The following is a 17,081-nucleotide window of genomic DNA, read 5'->3' as shown; positions in this document are numbered from 1 at the left end:
GAATTATCTGTATCCGTATCCGTACTCGGACTGGGCGGGACCTAAACCGGAAGTGGTCATATTTGACCCGGAAGTGGGTCGGGTTCTCTTGAAATGTGCGGGGCTTTAACTGGTATGTTATTTAAGCTGCATTGATATGGGTTGATCAAAAATTTTATATTTTGGCTGATTGAAAACTATTTACATGACGCATCAAGCTTCAGATCAATGGTGTTGTCATGGTAACAAACAAACTATATACAGAAGTTTTGCAACAAGAACACAACACATGCGGTTGCAATTATGAAGTAAAATGTAATGACAAGAGTTTTCATACTCAATACAACTTTCTTTTTTAACTTTTTCGTTTTGGTTCTTTTTATTTTTTTTATTTTTATTTCCACAAAGGGTGTGTGTGTGTGGTGTGTTGTGGTGTGTGTGTGTGTGTGTGTGTGAGTGATGAGAGGAGAGACACAGAGAGAGAGGGCGGGAGGCAGCTGACACTAAAAAAAAAAAAAAATCTCCGATGGCAGAGTTGCATTTAAACCAAGCAGCACGTCTGAAACCCACGTTCACCAGAAATCTACTGGTTCTATGTAGGCTACAAACCCCGTTCCCAAAATCTACTGGTTACTATGTGGACTACAACCCCACGTTCACCAGAATCTACTGGTTACTATGTAAGGACTACAAACCCCACGTTCACCAGAAATCTACTGGTTACTATGTAAGGACTACAAACCCACGTCACAGAAATCTATGGTTACTATGTAAGGACTACAAACCGAGTTAAAACTACCTGAAGCTGAGAAAACCCTAACGTTAACGGAACAGATCCGCAGACCCGATTGACTGACGGAGCGGGAGAGAGCGAGAGCGAGCGAGAGAGAGAGAGAGCGAGAGAGAGAGGCCGAGGGAGCGCATTTCTCCATGTTCTGTGTGTGTGTGATTGATCCGGGCGGGTTTGTAGGCGGGGGGGGGGGGGTCGCGTCACAGAACGCTGCGCGGCCAGTTGAGGAGTTTTATTCAATCCGAGCACGGATAATGACTCATATTACTCGTATAATACTTGTACTCGGCAAAAGTGCTTTATCCGTACCGGATACTCGTTTCACCTGGATACTCGGATCACCCCTATTGATTACTTTCTTATTTTTTTATTTTTCTTTTCATGCCTATAACGTGAGTTAACAACATTACATCTACGCACATACGAACACACTTCAAGACATGTAAAAGTAAGTGCTGTATTGATTGAGTAAAAACTTGAAGGGCTACATGAGGTCAGTCTAACCAGATTGTTCAGCCGCTGGCAAATGTGTTTGCTGTGAGTCTAACATGTGGAGCGTGGCGGCCCACTAACAGTCCTGAAATGTGCAGTCGGAGGGCAGCTCCACATGATGGAGTGCCTATTTTATTTTCTATTTATTTGATGGTACGTCTCTTGCACAAATTGCTTGCTTTCACAGCTAGAGGTGTAACACTGGTACCTGACATGTCAGCAGCTCTGAGCTCATGCAATGGGAGGGAAGGAGATTGGCCCCCATTATTATTACTATTCCTGGGCTAACAGTGCTCTCTTCTGTCTGAATACAGAATAGCAACCAAATGATACCTTTAATCACACTGTGTTTAACACAGGACTGATGTTATGAAGGCAGTGCAGATAAGAACCCCTGGATTGTTTCAGAGCATGATCCCAAATCAAAGAACACAGCATGTGTCTTTCATTATGTTTCTCAATTGTAGTTCCATCCTTTATCTTTGCTCAGATGTGTTTTTTTAGACAATTTCAATAAGGAAATATTGCAGTGCAGTTTTATGCACAAATCCCATTTTTGTGAAATACCTCCTCTATTCCAGCTAAGGTACCATAGCATAGGTGTGCTTCTGCTGTTTATGGTGTCATTACAGCTCCATTGTGTAAGCATTCCACCCATCTAGCAGTAAAATTGTGTATGACAACTGAATATTACTTTCCAGCTGACCCATTCAGAGCGCATTTTAACTCGGACGGTGACCCAACACGAAATTATCTCTTAGTATCTCCATCATTCACACGCAGCTGTTCTAGTTACTCCAGTATTAACTTTTGTCTTGTTGCTTTGCCAGTCACATTGTCGTTTTAATTCGGCGTGATCCTCCATCTTCAACAGGCTTTCAAATCTGCCTCCAGTCACAAGCAATCTCCCGGCTGGCACTCGTCACGGCGCCAATGAGTGTAAAAGCCCGAAAGGCGGAGGTATGTCCCTCTTTGGCTGATGTATTTTAAAGATGGAGGCACAACAAGGCTGCCGCCATTCGAGCGACTCGCTCATATGTATTCTGAATGATTCTGAATGGCAGGTTCTACTCTTGAGGTTTTACTCATGAGAATTCTTAGATTAGTTGGTGGAAGTAATTACACATGAATGAGCACACATTTGTGAAAGAACAAAGAATCAACTCAAAAAATGACATCAAAAAGTTGTTGATGTCATGATGAAACAAGTTCAAGTTGTTTTAATGTGCTTTGTAATGTGCTGTATTAGGCTGTTCTCGGTACAAATAGCTACGAAAAGTTTTTTACTGTAATTTACCATAACATAATTGTATTGCTGTATGCACCACATTGACTGCTGCTGTATAAAAGGGCTCTGGTCTGCATAGGGAAGAAGTTGGAGGGTGGTTTATAAAAAACAGGGCTTTCAAGCGGGGGAGCAAAGTGTGTATCCAGGAAAGGTGGGTTTGTTTCCCAAGAGTTCTGCTTAAAGGGGGCGCTGTTTTTTTAATACAAACCACAATCTTTTGTCTAATCCTAACTAGGCTTTTTGATGCCTAAACTTAACTGTTGCTGCTGTAAAATGCTCACTTTTGACAGCCTTTGAAATGACCCGTGACACAGTTACCTTTTCTCTGCTAAATTTAACTGTAAAGACCGCTTAAGTTAATTGTCATGCGTCATTTGTCATGTGACCAGTGCAGGATGTTACACTTGTGTTGGCTGTATGATGACTGTTGACAATGTTAGCAGGTCTTGGATTTGACTCCCATTTTACCTACATTTATAACCACCACTGCCACATTGATATTCGAAATAAGATCTGAACGTTATTAAATTTGCATTGTGCTTAGATTATTCATAATCTGAGATAACGTATACACAGTGAGATATGTTGAAAGATGAAATAAATGTACACTATAGCAACTTGAAGAGCATAAAGGTAATTTATAGGGATAGATAGGTAGGTAGGTAGGTAGATAGATAGATAGATAGATAGATAGATCAGGGTTAAGAAGTGAAGATGGAGGAGGAGTCGTTAGTGGATCTTACCTGGTACAATCTCAAAAAGGTGTCTTCCTGGTTCGTCCGGATTTGCTGTGAGCTCGTTGACCTGGCATCCCTGCAGAGGTATACAGCCCTGAAACACACACACACAGAGAGAGAGAGAGAGAGGCATTCAAATAACAGCATGAAATACATTCTTTCCATCTACAGTGGTGTGAAAAAGTGTTTGCCCCCTTCCTCATTTCCTGTTCCTTTGCATGTTTGTCACACTTAAGTGTTTCGGAACATCAAACCAATTTAAACAATAGTCAAGGACAACACAAGTAAACACAAAATGCAATTTGTAAATGAAGGTGTTTATTATTAAAGGTGAAAAAAATCCAAACCATCATGGCCCTGTGTGAAAAAGTGATTGCCCCCTTGTTAAAACATCTATAACTGTGGTTGTCCACACCTAAGTTCAATTTCTCTAGCCACACCCAGGCCTGATTATTGCCACACCTGTTACAATCAAGGCACCACTTATATAGGAGCTGCTTGACACAGTAAGGTCCACCAGAAGATCCTTAAAAGCTACAATCATGCCGAGACCCAAGAAATTAGGAACAATTGAGAAAGAAAGTAATTGAGATCTATCAGTCTGGAAAGGGTTAAAACCATTTCCAAAGCTTTGGGAATCCAGCGAACCACAGTGAGAGCCATTATCCACAAATGGCGAAGACATGGAACAGTGGTGAACCTTCCCAGGAGTGGCGCGCCCAATTACCCAAGAGCGCAGCGACGACTCATCCAAGAGGTCACAAAAGACCCCACAACAACGTCCAAAGAACTGCAGGCTTACTTGCCTCAGTTAAGGTCGCGTTCATGCCTCCACCATCAGGAAAAGACTGGGCAAAATGGCCTGCATGGCAGAGTTCCAAGGAGAAAACCACTGCTGAGCAAAAAGAACATCAAAGCTCGTCTCAATTTCTCCACAACCATCTTGATGATCCCAAGACTTTTGGGAAACATTCGTGGACCGATGAGACAAAAGTGGAACTCTTTGGAAGGTGTGTGCCAAGTATATCTGGCGTAGAAGGAACACTGCATTTCATAAAAAGAACATTATACCAACAGTAAAATTGGTGGTGGTAGTGTGAGGTCTGGGGCTGTTTTGCTGCTTCGGACCTGGAAGACTTGCCGTGATAAAAGGAACTATGAATTCTGCTGTCTACCAAGAGAACCTGAAGGAGAATGTCCGACCATCTGTTCGTGTACTCAAGCTGAAACGAACTTGGGTTCTGCAGCAGGACTAGGATCCTAAACACACCAGCAAGTCCACCACCGAATGGCTGAAGAAAAAGAAAATGAAGACTTTGGAGTGGGCTAGCCAAAGTCCTGACCTGAATCCTATTGAGATGTTGTGGTATGACCTTAAAAAGGCCGTTCATGCTCGAAAACCCTCTAATGTAACTGAATTAGGACAGTTCTGCAAAGATGAGTGGGCCAAAATTCCTCCAGGACGCTGTAAAAGCCTCATTGCACGTTATAGCAAACGCTTGGTTGCAGTTGTTGCTGCTAAGGGTGGCCCAACCAGTTATTAGGTTTAGGGGGCAATCACTTTTTCACACAGGGCCATGATGGTTTGGATTTTTTTTCACCTTTAACACCTTAATTTACAAATTGCATTTTGTGTTTACTTGTGTTGTCCTTGACTATTGTTTAAATTGGTTTGACTGAAGTGTGACAAACATGCAAAGGAACAGGAAATGAGGAAGGGGGCAAACACTTTTTCACACCACTGTATGTATTCGTACCTTCAGTCCTTTTATCATGGCATCCCTTTTTTTCCTCTTTGAATTATTAATATCCACTTCATCATTACATTCCTCTAGGGTCGAACAATCTTTTTATATCACATTTTTTAAGAGGCATTTATGATTTTACATGGTTTGCATTGACTTTAACGGACAAGGTTTTTTGGGAGCAATATACAGCCACCTGATGTTGTGTTAAAAAAGTCTCTAAGAAGGTTTCTTACCATCCGGCAAGTTTGTATATTGACTTGATCTGTATCTGTAACAAATTGTTATGAGCAAATCTCCGACAGAAAAGTTGGTAGTTCTGGGCGATGCGTTTATATGCTTTTATAGAAACAATAATCTTTTAACACCATGGAGACCACATTCACGGACCCAGTTGTTCAATTAATAGAAAATAATTTCATTTATTTAATCAGATATGTTGTGTTCAGCCCTGATTTAGTTTTGTACGTGCCTCCTGGCCTTTCTTTCTTCCACCCTCCTTCCCCCTTCCTTCCTTCCTATCGCTCCCCTCTTAACCCCTCTAACAAGTGGCTACTCCTGTGATTGAACAGGGACCCACACAGATTATCAGAATACATTAACCAGATCAATACCCATTACGCCCGGAGAACGGAGGCCAAGTGAGCTGCTCAGGGATGCCAGCATCTGGGGGTCTGCCCCGTCCAAAGCGCTTCAACCTGAGGCCCGGGCTGTTGCCAACATTAGTCGTCATGGCAACAAATGGAAGGGGTTGGAGCTGTGGATGGATGGAGAACAGGCAGGGCAGAACTGGGGAGGGGGGGGGGGGGGGGGGGGGGACTCCCACGGGGGTAATGTGCCCGTAATAACGCGAGTAGCTGGCCGAGGATGAATGAATTGGGAGGCAAGACGTCGCCAGAGAACACAAATCACAGGGTCAAGGAGTGTTACTTGAAAACGTAGGATAGTTTCTCCTTTTTGATGCGTTAGCTTGGGGACAGAGCACACGTTTGGATGCAGTTAATTTGAAACAGGGCCTACATGCAAGAGCCTTTAACAAGCCACAAACAGATGTGGAGACACCCAGTTTAACCTGGTTTGCACATAAATGCCACTCATCATCCCGGGCCAGAGCACCAGCCCGGACCTTGTCTCTTTGGCAGCGCCCTCCATCAGTGCCGAAGCACACTACCATTACACACTGCTACCGACTGGTACTATAGGGTTTATGTGCCTTAAATTGAGGAACATAAACCACCTCAGATACCGCTTTTTTAACACATGCCACAAACCTCTGGCCAAGTCGTTCAACAGCTGTCTCCTCACTATAGGGCTAAACGAATTGGGGAAAAAATAACTATTGCGATTTTCCTGCCAGATATTGCATTTAACAATTCGATTTGCAATTTGGTTTTTATTGCACCTTCTACAATAATAAAGTAAAAAATAATAAAAGAAAGATCCACTGAAAATATGACATTTCTTTATAAAAAAACAGTAAATATAATAAGAAAAAATGTTAAATCAATTGTTAAACCTAAAATTCAACTAAATAATTCACATTTGATTAATTGCAGCCTTCACCATTAGTTTTTCTTTCAAATTTCCATTTGAAAACAGTAGTCGTTCAGTCCTAATATAGCAACAACATCCCGTGTTTTCTGAAAAAGGTACAGTGCAGTATGTTCACCCTTAATTTGTTTAATTAATAACTGAATAAGTCTAAAGCGTAATAAAAGTCTAAAATCATACACATCATAGAAGTCAGGGGACGAGTTGGAAGTGTTATTCCATGGATTCAGAGTGCTTTTTACATCCATTTAATGAACCTATACATATTTTGGTGTAGCAATCAGCAGCCTAAGACACAAAGTCTTGGGTTTGAATATTTTACTCAAAATGTATACCTCCAAGCACATTTTTTGTCACAAGCCAATCAGAGCAGACATGGGTTTTTCTGTAGGGGGAGGAGGGGTTTAAAGAGACAGGCGCTAAAACGGAGCATTTCAGACAGAGGGCGAATACAGGTACAGAATATTAGGTAAGAAAGACATGGGAAAGACATTTTTTACATTCAAGCATGTAAACATCTTGCTCTTGGTGTCATATCAGTGTTGACTTAAGGGTTCTTGTGCTGCAATTGTCATTGGAAAACAATATATGAGCTGACATAGTATATATAGTAACTATACCATAGTGAAATGTTTTAAAAGCCATCCTTCAAAAGAGGTAGACAAAAAAATCCTTTTAAAATGATTATAATTAGACTGATGCCATGGTTCCACATCTGGTATACAGGAAGTGATGTGATTTACTGTATGTTTCCAGATTCTTTAAAAATGAAAATATAAATGAATTCATTAGTAAAATTCTTCATATTCATAATAGTTTAATAGTTTATTTGAACATGTAAAACATTAAAATAAAAATTGTATATGCATACATTCATGCATACATAAATAATTGAAATGACCGATAAATAAGGCCATGTACTTCTCAGCACAATCTTCCAAAATTGAAAGTCATTCAAAGAAGAAGTTGATAAACAACTAATCAGGTCCTACCCCCTTTCTCTACTTTTATCCTTCAGTAAAGCCAAAATCTTATGCTTCCCTTATTTACACATCATATGCACAGAGACATACATACAGACACACATTTACACTGTTTTAGTTTCTTTCCTTCCCTTTCTTCTTCTTTCTATACCCTCTATAGCAGATTAAATAATAACAAATGCATACTAGACTTAGTACATAGACATATTAGTATTTAGACATATTACTATTTAGACATATTAGTATATAGATATATTAGTTTATAGGCATATTAGTATATAGATATATTAGTATATAGACATATTAGTATACAGTATAGACATAATAGTATATAGACATATTAGTACATAGATATATTAGTATACAAATATATTAGTATATAGATATATTAGTATATAAATATATTAGTACATAGACATATTAGTGTATATATATATAATAGTGTATAAATATTTTAGTATATAGATATATTAGTATATGTACATATTAGTATATATACATATTAGTATATAGATATTTTAGTATATAGACATATTAGTGTATAGGTATATTATTATATAAATATATTAGCATATAGACATAGTGTATAAATATATTAGTATATAGATATATTAGTATATAGATATATTAGTATATAGACATATTAGTGTATAGGTATATTAGTATATACATATATTAGTATATAGATATATTAGTATATAGACATAGTATATAGATATATTAGTATATAGATATACTAGTATACAGACATACTAGTATATAGATATATTAGTATATAGATCAGGGGTGTCAAACGTACGGCCCGCGGGCCTGAACCGGCCCGCCAAGGGGTTTTATCTGGCCCGCAGAATAAATCTGAAAGTTAAAAATTGCAATGAGACATGAGCTAGAATTTTTTTAATAAACTGCTATTCCTAAATTGTTCACTAGGGGCGCACTGTTTTAGACATGGAGCAGATGAAAGAAGAAGAAAAAACAATGCTGAGACAGACACAGCTAATGTTCAGTGATTACTACGACACATCTACTAACTTTTGTCCTCACCTTTACACCCTCATTAGCCAAAATGTCTTTGTCAAAAAGGAGAAAAGTGGATATTGAGTGTAGAGTTTTCCAAAAGAAATGGACAGATTCCTATTTTGTCTGAAGAAACAGCAGTCCGTTTTCACTCGGAGCCGAGAGGTCAGTGAAGCAGCGGTAAAATACGGTGACCAGACGTCCCCGGCTGGATCTGTCCCTGGACCTGTCCCCGGTTTTGACTGACTGACAGACCCAAAATTGGAATGAAAGAAAGAAAACCCTGACCAAACGGAGCCGATCGAGCAGCGCTGCTCAGGTCTCAAGGAGTGGTTTTAGAAAGCCGTGTTTTACGATGCTAAAATCACTGATTATTTACATGGAGTCTGGTGGGTTTAGCAAACGCAATTTCGCGGACTTTTATGTAAAAAAAAAGGATCTTAATCTTTAACAGAAAAGTCGACCTCCTTAGAAATCCTTCCCATAATGTTATCAGACACTTAGAATATATCTGAGTCTGTTAGCAGCTAAACAAGCCACTTTTATGAAGTAAACAAGCTGGACATTATCCTATTAACTTCCATTGTAGCTTGCTTCTGCCGACTGGAGCGATCTCGTTTAATACTGCATCAATCAAGGAAAATATTTCCTCATATTTTTATCTGTATCCGATACTCAGGTCTAGGTCTAGTGTCCCCGTTTTAAGTTTTACAAAAATTAAAAACATGTGTTTTTGGAGATATATACGCTTCTGAGCTGAAAATGTCCCAGTTTTGTCTGAGAAATCTGGTCCCCTTACGGTAAAAGCCAGCTACATATTGCTAACGAAATAGCATTAGCATTTACTTCTTTCCACTAAAACAAAGGGAAACACATGGATTTATTGTTTTTTATAGCTATGATGAGCTGTGCTATGATTTTAATGGTCCGGCCTACTTGGCATCAAATTAGGCTGAACTAAAATGAGTTTGACACCCCTGATATAGATATATACTAGTATATAGATATATTAGTATATAGATATATTAGTTAATAAATATATTAGTATATAGATCAAAATAAACTGTGTAGGTAACACAGCTTAATAAGAACAGTGCATCACCCAGCTCAGCCTCCATCAACAGATAAGTGAAGAGGAAAGACTTGAGTTTAATTGCAGCTGAAGACTCATTGTGTATTTCGAGCACTAATGATCACGTGTATTTTCTGAAATAGAAATTGATTGTCCAGTAGAGGAAGTCCATTTGTTCTGCAGGGGATTCGACCCCTACATGATGAAAAGGAAAAGAAAACCTGTATAGATCCTGCGTCGGTGTGGCCTTTCCTTTGACCAATTATCACATCTTTTCATCTCGGTGGGGGGGATGGTCTTGTTCTGTTGCAGTGATTGGCCTACGTACCCTCCCTCTCTCCCATAAAAACCCCACCACTCCCAGCCTCATATTTCCTATCGATTAGAAGATGAGAGGGAGAAAAAAGGGCAAAATGACACCTTCTCACACATCCTGCTCTTTGTGTGTGTGTGCGTGTGCGTGTGCGTGTGTGTATGAATTGAATCCACTGTGAATTGAAAATCAATACAGGCTGGATGGGTATTGGCAAGCTCTGATTAAAGACAGTCTGTCAAAGCCTTTAGTCAGTTCCCAACAGAATGGAGACTGGAAGGAGCAGAACACGTCATTCTGTGTGTGTGTGTGTGTGCTGACTACAAGACAGTGATAGCAGACAGCTGCTGCCTACGTTAACTTAACATCAGTTACGCAGAGTGAAGAAATCAATAAGTGTCGGGATTTTATCCAGGAATGTTAAGAGAAGATTATTATTATTATGCTTTAAAGGCCGTGTGCTGTGTGTGCGTGTGCGTGTGTGTGTATGTCACAGCCCTGCCCCTGCTGTCTTTTGTTGTTGGATTACACCATTGCCTCATGTTACGACTTTGTAAGCCTGTCAGCTGCATTGACTGTCCATCCCGTCATCGTTTGTATGACTGTGAGGTCAGTGCAGGCCAGCTACCATGTTGCCTGTGAACTTCAACCAGAATGGGGAATGGGGGAAATGTGAGTCAGCACCTGGTTACAAAATATATCCCCGATCAAAGAAGCAATGGGATCGATTTGAGATTTTACTCTGTAATTATTTTAATGATGGTGAACTAATGGAGGAGGAAACCCGGCTGTTTGTGCTAATGCACCAAGATGTCCTGTGAGTGTGGTGAGTCATCACCACTCTGTATTTCCATCTGATCTCAGAAATGAAAAAAATGTACAGTAGTATTGTTGGTAGAGCACCCACTGGTGTGATTAGTTTGTCTGTTTACCCCAGGCCATTTTCATCACTGTGGCCCTGAGGTCTTCAACTACTGCACATGGAGAACTACAGATGTAGGATATGGAGTTTCGACCTTTACCTGGCTGCAGGTTGTTGCATTGTGCCAAGTTAGCCCCCTTGAGACCCTGATCAGGTGAAGTGTGTTTTAGTAGCCTGCGGTGGCTTTTGTAATTGTTTTCAATTAGAGTGAAATGTTTTGCTTTAGATTTTGCGCAGCTGAGCACCTGGCATTTTTTCGCCAGAGTGCCCTGAACGCCTCGAGTTAGAAAAAAACCTCAACTCAGAGTAGATTTCTTTTAACTTCCCAGCAACAAAAAAACAATTGGTGGAGTTCCCTTTAAATGTAATATTGACCTTTTTCCCACAAGACAAAGATATTTAGGAGAACATAAATACAATTATAATGCTTATGATGATTATCTTTGAATTTCCATTGCAGCCTCTCTCAACACTCTCTGACTCGTCGGGCCAACATCCATCAGTCCTCCAGAGAGTGGGAAGCTGCACCACAGGGGCCGAGATAAAACACCACCATTTTAATTGTGTAAATGTAATCACACAAGCCGAAGAACAGTGACTGGCTGACGTGTTACCTGTGGTTTGGTTTCTTCCTCGTCTTTATAGAAGAAGAGCTGATCCGAGCGCAACACAAACCAGCGCAGCTGCCAGTTCTTCATGATGCTGCGCTGCTTCTTCAGCCAGCCAGCTTTCAGCGCCCCTTCCTGGAGGCTGGGGGAGGCCGACCGGCACGGCCCCTGTGACACCTCGCCCATCACCATGCTCTTGGACCTGGCTGCAAACACACACACACACACACACATAAAGCATTTTTATTCTCCACAAGCAGGCAGAAAGTGAGGGGCTGGGTGGGTTTCAAGGGGGATTGAATTGGTTGCTTTACTTGATATCTCTGGCTCATGTCTTTTCATTTTTTCATTGATAGAAGCTTGTGTTATCCCTCATTGTGTATGCTGTATGTGCACACATGCTCTGTGAGGCTCTTTATTCATGAACACACACAACACAACCTTCTGCCTCAGGCTCAGACGCCTTTAGATGAAAGGGGGAGTGGGACTGCAGCGAGGCAGCAGGCACAAATAACAACAGGAAGCGGACACACACACACACACACACATAGACATAGCCTTAGGTGACAGTGATTCCCCCCTCCTTCCATTTCAGAGGTCCTTGGGAGAGACGTGTTGTGTGTTGCCACAGACCAACAGAATAGCAGCTTTTTTAGTGTAGATAATAGGACCACATGGGACTTGCTGGCTGACTGAATGCCTCTCAACAAACGTGTGTAACCTGAGCTAAGTCAAGGACTGGTTTAAAAGAGAGGGGGTGGCTGCTATATAGCTGTGTATCAATGTGACATCAGGTTTGTCCTCACTGGGCTACTCATATTGTCTTTCTCATCTGTGGAAAGAAATGGATTTAAGAGGGTGGGGTGTATCAGGTTTGACAATAATATTACATCAGTTGACTTTTGTAGGATGCATTAATATAAATTGTGTCTTTTAAGCCTGGTTCATCAGTTCAGGATAAATTACATTGCTTAGAAAACTGGTTGAAGATTTCAAGATACACAGATAAGAAAAGGCCACAGAGCTGCGACCATTGACTGTAAAAATAGTGGATGTAGCAGCATTTGATGTCACCCATCAGTTTGTGGACTGCCGTTTTGAAGTCTCGAGTTTGGCAATTTTGCTGTCACCATCTTGGCTTTATGAAACCGGACGTGACCATGTTTGACTAGAGGGTGATGCTCGGGAGGATGACACAACCAAGCTTGTTTTCTTGATGCTAGCAATGGCGCTGCGCTAAGTTAAAAGCTAAAGAGGGAGAGTTTCTGATTTTCAACTCTGAAGCAAATCCTCAAGCGGAGATTAACAGGTGGGTATACGCGGACCTCCAATACTGCCGCCATTCATCTGCATGTTTGGCAGAACAGAAAATTGTCCCTTAAGTTAACAGCTAATGCTAGCAATAGCTAGCTAACTTAACAAGACATGTTTAGGCGACCAAATGGTCAATTAAGTTTGATGAAGGGAAGACACACAATGAGATAGTCCAAGTTTAAGACAAAAATATGGACCACACCCAAAAACAAGTTCACGGTTATTTTGATTTACCCAGGTTAGCATTGCTGAGCCTCTGTCCTGATTGACAGGTCGACATGTAGCCACGCCCTAAAGCATCCCCTGCTTTATCGTCTATTTAAAAATGAATGGGACAGTAAATTACCAAATGAACATGGTGCTGTATTGAAGAAGACTTAAGAGTAGCGATTGAGACCATAAACTAAATATGAAAAGATTTACCAAGGTAATGAATCCAGCGAGAAGTAGGGTCATTTTCCCTTCGACTTTTATAGAAATTGACTTCCTTTAACAACCAGTGGAGGCACCCCCTGCTGTTAATAAGTTAGAATGAAAGTTTAAGACACTTTGCATTGGCTTTACTTTTCAGACCCGGAGGCTTAATCTATTATTTTACATGTCTCTGGCTAAGACGAGAGTCAAATTCTGGTCAGGCAAACAAGGCAATGCTATTTGATGATGATGTATAATTTATGAGAAATCAATTGTGCAGACATCCTCCCTGCTGCTGTGCACTTTGTGGCACACACACACGCAGAAATGATCAATGTTCAGATGACAGAGGGAAGAAGGGGATGGATGAATAGGAAGGGGGAAGAAAATCAATGTGTATTCTTTTTTATTGCCTCATCTTTCTCTCTACAGCAAACATATAGCCTAAAGGACGTGGCTCATGTCGTTTTGATTTCATGTCCCAGTCTTTCCTGGCAGCCTTTAAAGCCTGTTGACTCCTGGATCCAAGGATTATTTCAAAAGAAAAGGTATACATTTTTTGACTATCTTTCCATAAGTGGCTATTTTAAGTGTTCATCACCAACATGGTAATTCAAAGCATTGTTTTGTGTAGGACTTTCACATGTGAAACTATTTACATATTAATATTCAAACACATTTAAATTTGCCAAGTGAAAACTGTCACCTTATATTTAATTAGATAAAGGAAATAATAAAAAGTCACATACTCTAAATGTTATTTTACTATTTGTCCCTTGGATGCTGTGGATCTCGTCAGACATAAAAGGTTATTAAATTAAAAAAATACAGTAACTGCTCTAATTAAACTGATATTAGCAAGTTTACCAAATTCTTTGCCACTGGAGTTGAACAAATATCTCACTTCAAAGCAGCATAGATTTATTCATTTTTCTTTTAGCTCTATTTAGGTCTCCACCAACTCCTGAGAAAACACAAATCTGGCTTTTTAGCTGCTAAATGCTTCACTATGTTCACACGCTAGTTGCTATCTGCTGTTTGGTGCTGGGCAGGTAGTGTATAGTGGGTTTATTACAGCTTTTGCTGCGACCTGCTGCCACTGGAGACAAGATGGACGCGGTGAGACTGAACCAAAACAGTAAATGTAAGGGTTGTAAAACCAAAACGATGACCTTAAAAAGGCTAAATAGCTCTGTAGAGCTGAATCGGGTGATAACTCTATCTTGGTTCACCACTATGAGCAATACCTTACACATTACAACATATCAATTTAATAAATCGTTTATTGTTGTAAAGTGTCTTGAGATAACTTATGAATTGATAATGTTTACTTTTCTGATATTAGTGAACGTAACGGACGTTCATTAATATCAGAAAAGTTACGCGCCATTGCCAAATGAGTTACTACAAAGCTAATTAAGACTATCAGCTCCACACAACTCTCTGTATTTCTCAGTATGGCTGTGTTAAGAACATGGTGTCGTCTGGCAACTTTCGCACGCAGAAACTCGAGTGAAGATTATGACCTCTTCTGAGAAGTCCATCATGTTTTTTTAATCCTCCGTGTCCTCCTTGGCTGCAAGTAACTGTGTGGAGGAAGGCCTTGTGTCATGTGGAGACAACAACAGTGGTGTTCTCATTACTTATTGGGAGAGAAAGTACGCACTATGGCTTTAATAGACATTCCTCCCATTTATTTTGTTCCCCACTCCCAATCTATTTCTCTATAAACCCTTTCTCCTCTACATTGTGATAATTCCAGTGTTTTTACAGCTGTTATTTTCACTGCCCTGTCTCCCTCCATTTCTCTTACTTTGACTCGCTTTTATTTTTCCTCTCCCTCCTTACGTTCAGCCCCGCTGGTCCTGTTAAATCAAAGCTCTGCTATCGCTGAGCGCACATAGGGCAAACACACACACACACACACGCACACGCACACACACACACACACACACACACACACACACACACACACACACACACACACACACACAAAAGATGATCCTTTGAGCCTTCTTTGTAGAATAAATTAGTTCTTAGATTAGAGGCACATTTCCCTTTAGCTATTTTTAAATCATAATTATTCTCATACATTTTTAGAACAATGTCAATAATTTATGCATTGCAAAGCAGTCTTAATTGCTTTTTGCAATTGGGTATTGCTTAACAATCGGTTTATTTCTTTCTGTACTGTATGTTTGAATTAAAAACATCAACACTCTGCATAGTACATTTTTTATGTGCGTTTTACCTCCAGCAGCCTATACTGGCCATATGAGCTGTAAGTATTACTAGTATTCACTCTACAATCGTACATATGGATACTTAAAATATATCACATACTGTCATGCATTTGCAGATCGCCTCTTTTCAATTAACTGTCACGATAAAATACTTGGGGTTTCCAATGGCTTTTAAACTCCTGCATCTTTAAATATGCTCTTTTTAGAAATTTAGGATTTAAACATTGTCCTTCTGTGCTCACCATCAACATCTTAGTCCCAATGCAACGCTCTCTGTTTCTTACCGATCACAGATGGATTTGATATAAACATCAAGGATGCAAAGTGACTCACAAAAGTGAAACTTAAAACCCTGACTTGTTGTCTTACTTTTTCCCATATTTTGCCCGTTAAAATTGGCACTCACCTTCCCCTTCCTCCTTGACCCCGGCTGTTTTTCCTCACTACATCTTGTCCCTCATGTCTTTCCATCCATCCTCACCCTGCCAGTGTTAGCATTAAAGAGCTCCACTGTTTAACCCGTCAGCTGTCTGACACCGACCAGTGGAACATACACTGACCGATGATTCACGCCTGAGTCACAATAACTGATTTGTGTGTGTGTGCGTGCCAGGCTCGGTTACCGGCTGCGCCAATTTGGACCCTCTGCTCAGAGTGATTCAGAGCTTCCTCGGCTTGGGTGGAGCTGCTCTGTGGTCACTTCTCCAACTATCAGCTCCAATGCTATAAAAAAGCCTGTTTTACTGTAAAAGCGCACTTTATGCATAATCACTGCAATTGACCAAAAAACAGAGCAATTGTGGCTCATTCATATACAATAGATAGTAGTTATGGAAGGCATGAGTCAAACAATAGGTTGCCTGACTCTGTGTTGAGATGTTGTGTATGCCCACATTTGTTTATCAAGTCGTACCCTAATGATAATTGATGTAAATTTGTGCGTGTGTCATGTTGTTTCAGGGTCGTGGCTGAATAATTCTGGGTATGGAGTTAAAGCAACACTAGAGAACTTTTACCGTTTCGGTCTCCCTACAGGTTGGAAGTGGAATTGTCCCATTATGTTTCATTCAAACAAGGGGTTAAGCCTCTCCTCTCTAAACGTAGCTCCCATGGCGTAATTTTAATGCTACGAAGCCATCCCCTGCAAATAGCATCCCATTGACTGCCATTCAGTTTGACGTCACTTTGACAGTGAATAACTTTACATGTGAAGCGTTTAAAGACTCTGTTTGTCTGTTGTTTATTTCTAAGGAAACACAACAATGTATAAAAATGCTCCATTTTCTTGTAGCTCATGTTATGGCTCTGTAGCAGACGTTTTTGTTAAAATAGGCTAAAGATTGTGTCAACCACGCAACTTGCTGTCTCATAGTCGACAAGTCACCGAGTTGTAAATATTGTGAAGTATATCTGTTTTAACTTGCATCAGTCTATATCAAAGATGTTTTCATTTCCGGGATTGTTCAGGTGTGGCTGGAAATTTTGCCAGATGTCCCTCATCTTTGGCCAGATGTCCGCCACCTTCCTTTTTCTTTGTTTTGGCATTCTAAACTCCGGTTGATTTCTGAGGACTCAAATCCTCAGATCTCTGCAGGGTAAATCCAGACAGCTAG

The 17,081-nt window shown here is 40.3% G+C and overlaps 1 protein-coding gene across 1 annotated transcript in view; it reads right to left on the bottom strand.

Annotated features, from left to right (window-relative positions):
• The window catches only part of arhgap22b (Rho GTPase activating protein 22b), a 54,236-nt gene that overhangs the window by 32,511 nt on the left and 4,644 nt on the right, over positions 1 to 17,081 (bottom strand). The window contains exons 2-3 of the mRNA XM_032510617.1: positions 11,504 to 11,703; positions 3,293 to 3,380 (exon numbers count right to left, since the gene is read on the bottom strand). Coding sequence (XP_032366508.1) covers positions 3,293 to 3,380; positions 11,504 to 11,703 — 288 coding nt within the window. The remainder of the gene's footprint in view (positions 1 to 3,292; positions 3,381 to 11,503; positions 11,704 to 17,081) is intronic.

This window comes from Etheostoma spectabile, unplaced genomic scaffold (genome assembly GCF_008692095.1).
Source record: "Etheostoma spectabile isolate EspeVRDwgs_2016 unplaced genomic scaffold, UIUC_Espe_1.0 scaffold119, whole genome shotgun sequence".
Taxonomy (NCBI): Eukaryota; Metazoa; Chordata; class Actinopteri; order Perciformes; family Percidae; genus Etheostoma; species Etheostoma spectabile.
This window is presented reverse-complemented; position numbering and strand designations above follow the sequence as displayed.